Raw genomic sequence first — 5,728 nt, 5'->3', positions numbered from 1 at the left:
AAAGCAGACAGGTCAACTTCTTATGCGTTGGCATTCTGGAGTTTTCCAACAAAGACAAACTGAGTTGAGGTTGATTCAAGGAAAGCTGGAGGGTCTGATGAAGCAAAGCTTTGAACCGAGTCACTTTGAAATGCAAAAAGCCTTGTAGCTTCGCCTAAATGAATTACTCTCTGCAAATGAAACTTACTGGAGGCAAAGATCACGAGTTCAGTGGCTTAAGGAAGGTGACCGTAATACGGCCTTCTTCCACAGATGAGCTTCTAATAGAAGAGCCCGGAACCGGATCAAGGGTCTTGTGAAGGATGATGGGCAGTGGACTACCAACTCGGACGAAATTAAGGAGATGATAATTAAGTACTACGAGTCTATCTTCAGTGCTAATGCCTCTGATCCAGCAGCCATGGATGTAGTACTGGATTGCTTTCAGCCTAAGGTTTCTCGTGAAATGAATGAACAGCTTACTGCACCTTACTTGGATGAGGAGATAAAGAAAACCCTGTTTCAAATGCATCCTTCCAAGTCTCTGGGGCCAGATGGGATGTCTCCGTGTTTCTTTCAGAAGTTTTGGAATGTTGTTGAGAAGGACGTGCGCATAGTTGTGAGAGAGATTCTCTATACAGGTCAGATTTCCCAAGAATCCAACTTCACTCATCTCACTTTGATTCCAAAAATCAAAGAACCTAAGCTGGTCTCCGACTTGCGACCTATTGCCTTGTGTAATGTTGTCTATAATATTGCTTCCAAGGTCATGGCAAATAGATTGAAGACTATCCTTCCTCAGGTTATCTCCCCTCTACAAAGTGCTTTCGTTCCGGGCCGTTTGATCTCAGATAATACCCTTGTGGCCACTAAAATAGCTCACTTTATGAAGAAGCTCCGTAGACAGATTGATGGCTTTTTCTCTCTCAAGTTGGATATCTCTAAAGCTTATGATCGATTGGAATGGCGTTATCTCGAGGCAGTCCTTCTCAAGTTGGGTTTTTGTATGAGTTGGGTCAAGATTGTGTTGGCTATTGTGAAATCGGTCAGCTATTATGTATTAATTAATGGCTCTCCCACAGGTTTTGTGCTTCCGACTAGGGGAATCAGGCAGGGCGATCCTCTTTCCCCTTATCTCTTCATTCTTTGTGCATAGGGCCTTTCGGCTTTGATATCATCTTCAATTCAACGTGGAATTGTCAAGGGAATTACCTTAGCTCCTTCTGCTCCCACTATCCATCACTTGTTGTTTGCGGATGATAGCTTCCTATTCGGAGAAGCAACTATTATGGAGTGTCAAGCCTTCAAGAATATCTTAACTCTCTACGCTCAGGCCTCAGGGCAACATGTCAACCTTCAGAAGTCTAGTGTGGTCTTCAGTGGCAATGTTAGCTTGAATCAGAAGAATCAGTTAGCTGCAATTTTGGGTGTTGAATGCGATAAGGAGCATGGTTTATCTCTAGGGCTTCCTATACATGTCGGGCATAATAAGACGGCTATTTTTGCCTACTTGAAAGAACGCCTCACCAAAAAACTTATTAGTTGGAGAACTAAGATCCCGAGTGTTGGGGGCAGGGAGTTGCTTGTTAAGGTGGTGGCTTAAACATTACCTAACTATGTTATGAATTGCTATGCCTTAGCCAAATCACTTTGTGATGATCTTTGGCAGATGTGTTGTCAATTCTTCTGGGGCAGCTCGGATGGAAAGCGTAGTATTCATTGGAGGTCCTGGGAGAGAATGTGTCTCCCTAAAGAGCAAGGAGGTATGGGATTTAAACATTTACACTCTCATAACCTAGCTATGCTGGCTAAGCAGGGATGGCGTTTCCTGACCAGTCCAAACTCGCTTGTGGCTCAAGTTTTTAAAGCGGTGTATTATCCGTATGGATCTTTTCTTACTGCGGATATGGGTGAGAGACCTTCCTACTCATGGCGGAGTATCATGGAAGCTAGCCCTGTATTGGAGGCTGGTTTACAATGGAGGATTGGTAATGGGGCCTCTGTGAGCATTTGGGACAATGATTGGATTCCTACTATTTCTCATCACTCCTTAGTTAAACCTCCTGATACTATTTTTGAATGAGTCGCTGATTTGCTTGATTCGGATTCATGGTCCTGGGATGAAGCAGCTGTTCATACTTGCTTTGAACCCCAGATAGCGGCCCGAGTTCTCTCCATCCCTCTCAGTCGTCGTTTTGGTCATGATCGTATGGCCTGGAAGCTACATAAGAAAGGTTTCTTCACTGTTAAATCAGCGTATGTAATAGCTTGGGACATCTCGATTGCTAATGTTTTTGCTTCCTCTTCTAATGGGAATATTTATGGCCCGATTTGGAGAGCCTTGTGGAAGGAAAAAGTTCCCAATAAGGTGGCTATATTTGGATGGAGAGTGGTCCAAAATCTCCTTCCCACTCGGGCTGCCTTAGCTCGGAAAGGTTATTCAGGTGATCTGCAATGTGTGATTTGTTCTAATGCAGTTGAGAATGTGGAACATCTGTTTAGTCATTGCAGTCTAGCCTGTGAGATTGTAGGAGCTCCTCCTTTCTCCATTCCTCCGTCTTCTGTATCTTGGAAATATTGGTTTCTAGAACAGGTCACTTTGCTGTCAGCAACTTCTTTTGACAAACTCCTCGTTCTGCTGTGGAGTCTATGGAGGAATAGGAATGATAAACTATGGTGGAACCGGTCTCTAACAGGTCCTGGTATTGTGGCCTCGGCTATGGCTTGCTATGAGGAATACTCTCAAGCCAATCTAGTGACAGCAGGTACTGACAGTCGTGGACCTCCTGCTCGAAAAAAATAGTCTGCTCCGATGCCAGATTTCTATAAATTGAATGTCGATGGGGCATACCTTCCCTCAGTCCATTTTGGAGGCACAGGTGGTGTCTTGAGGAATCAGTTGGGTGAATTCATTGTAGGTTTTTCGTATAGAGTTGCTTTTGTCAGCTCTGCTCTACATGTGGAGCTCCTGGCTATGAAATCTGGATTGAAACTTCTACATGCAATGCATGTCACTAAGGCCATCTTAGAGAGCAACTGCCTTTTAGCTGTACATGCCATTAACTCAGTGACTGAGGATATGTCTGACTTAGGTGCTTTGGTTTCTGAGATTAAAGGTCTTGTGGCTACTGTGGGGGAGGTTACAGTTAGATTTGCACCCAGGCAAGCTAACATGGTTGCTCATCGTCTAGCTAACAATAGTTTTGAGACAGATTGTCATCTTGAATGGTTTACTCATGCTCCAGAATTTGTATTGGATGCCCTCATGTACGATCGGAATCATATCTAATAATATTCTTATTTTCTTCAACAAAAAAAAAACAATACTTTAAAAAGTGCTGTCAATATATAAAACAACTTCAGAATGTGATTTGATCCACAGCAGCTTCTAAAAGTAAACATTTGGATTGCTTCTAAAGTTACTGCCAGTAACCTATAATTTTAAATTAAAGTTGTTATACCGAACACAATAAAATTTAAAATTTAAAACAAAAGTTGATTTTTTTTAAAAGCAAAGCAATCCCAAACGGGACCAAAGAATGATTACAAAAGGCAGATGTAAAACCTACATTATAAATGAAAAGTACGAAAATAAAACAAGATACCACAAGGCATCAGAAATAAAACCTAGCAAAGACACGACTGGATGCAACAACGCATCTGATGATGCACCAGCTATAAACTGGGTTATATAAAAAGTTAATAATGGTATGACTGACCATAATAGCATAATCTTCCATCAAAGTAACCGGTAATATGACCGACCAAGCATATTCCTCGTATATCATACGCCGAAAAAAGAACAATCTTCCACCTATGTTACCGATAGTGTGACCGACTATGAAAAGGTAATGTTCTAACAGTGTAACTGGTGTAATGACCATCTATACATCTCCCACGTAAAAGATACTTCAAATAGAGAGTAATATTTCACCTAAGAACATATATCACATGTAACGCCCCAAGCTGCATCTCACCAGCCTAAGCTCGTTACAGTGCCGCGAGTCTCTAAAACATAAACCGAACGCTCTATTTACATCCTCGAGAACCGCTAGGCATTAGTTTGAAAAACTTTTTGTAAAACACAGCGGAAGCTACAAGTACTTTTGAGGTGAAAAACTTGAGTTGTTAAAACCTATTTCACTCATCCAGTACTTGGATAAGGATCACACGAGGTATGAATTTCAATGAAAGAGAATTCAACTAAATTTGACACGATGCTAAAACTTTGCCTCGGAACTTTCCCAAGGGAAGGAAATTAAGTTCTAAGAAATTTCAAATGATTCTCCAACACCAAATCTGTAAACTTTCAGAAAAGTGAAGAGAAAGGAAGTGAAAGTATGGACCAAAGCACTTGCAGAAAAGTTTCTAAGTTTGCTACAGATAAGGCCAAATTGCCACAACTTCATTTCTAGTTGAAACGAAATGAAATTTTCTAGATTATTGGCCAGGATGCTAAACATTGTTTCGTTAAAATTTCAAAATTTCGAAGCTTTGGAAGTTGACTAAATTTGGCTTTAAAGTAGCTCTAAAGAAAGAACAACAAAACCACATAATTGTAATTCCGACTTCGGAATTGACCTTGAGAGTTAAAATGTCTCACCTTTGGGTGAAGTTTGTTGGAATTGCAAACAATTCTGAAAATAACTCGAAATACTTTTGAACCCGAAAAACCTTTTCAAACACAAGATTTTCTAAACCTTGGACACAACTCAAACGGAGAAGTCTAAATGTTGAACTAGCATGATTACATCACAACTCAAGGGCCCATACCAAACACCCAATATAAGCGCAAACCAACTCATAAACCCTAGCCCAATTCTAGACCCAACCCGAATCCCAAAAACGAACTCGGATCTAGACATGGTTCCAACCCTGGTCCCAGATCCGAATCTGATCCCAACCTCAAATCCGGCCCGCCTTTCTCCAGCTCAGCAATGAACCTGGACCCCCACCTGAGCCTGACTCCAATCGCTCCACAACAACCGTACTCCGATCGCGGATGCCCACCGTTGCTGCACGCGACTACGACCAGGAACCGAGACCCTAGGATCGCATCGAAGCGCCGGCGCATCCAGCATACCACACCTTTACACCACCAGATTCAAGTGGCTATTCCACCACCCAGGCATCTATGGCGTCGCACCTCACTATGGTGACCCCAGTGCAAAGAAACAAGTCGGAACACGCCAAAGCCTAATCCGCCCATCACCTCCCCACCTCGCTGGCCTCCCAAAGCCTCCATGCTCATGGAGGAAAATTTAAGAAAAGGACTGTTGTGATGACGGCTGCTCTCTACCCTAACAGAATGCTAGGTTTTATGCCTCTTTTCTATATGTGAAAGCACTATTTCGAGTTACATAAACTTAAAAATGTTTTATTTAACTTGGTACCGGGGGGTAAAAAAAACCGAATATCAGCATCAACTCATTATTTGCTTGTCATCCACCTTATCAAAAAATAATCCAACTTGAGAATCTGAAGACAAAACCCTCTTTGGTGTGCTTGCATTGGCAATGAAGCAGGCTGCTTTAGGAATACTGACCCGACCTATAAGAGTCCAAGTCCTTGATATCAAATGAACCAACTTGGGCAGGTAGTAAACGGATCTGCTTTTATTCTGTCTAATTTAGCCGCCACTGTTCTAGTATTCTTGGATTCTATGGATTTTCTGCACATATTTCACCATGTATTGTCTCTAATCACTTCACATACATACCACAACAATTTGATTGTATAGGTTTTTATT

General features: G+C 41.9%; 1 protein-coding gene across 1 annotated transcript; it reads left to right on the top strand.

Moving 5' to 3' along the window:
- The first annotated feature begins 343 nt into the window (after positions 1 to 343).
- Positions 344 to 3,268, top strand: LOC112171314. The gene is made up of 6 exons (XM_024308515.1): positions 344 to 1,024; positions 1,136 to 1,570; positions 1,620 to 1,742; positions 1,796 to 1,981; positions 2,135 to 2,744; positions 2,898 to 3,268. Exons 1-6 carry the CDS (start codon positions 344 to 346, stop codon positions 3,266 to 3,268), a joined length of 2,406 nt encoding a protein of 801 aa, XP_024164283.1.
- Positions 3,269 to 5,728: the final 2,460 nt, after the last annotated feature.

This window comes from Rosa chinensis, chromosome 6 (genome assembly GCF_002994745.2).
Source record: "Rosa chinensis cultivar Old Blush chromosome 6, RchiOBHm-V2, whole genome shotgun sequence".
Lineage (NCBI taxonomy): Eukaryota > Viridiplantae > Streptophyta > Magnoliopsida > Rosales > Rosaceae > Rosa > Rosa chinensis.
Note: the sequence above shows the minus strand (reverse complement) of the source record. Positions and strands in the feature narration are given on the sequence as shown.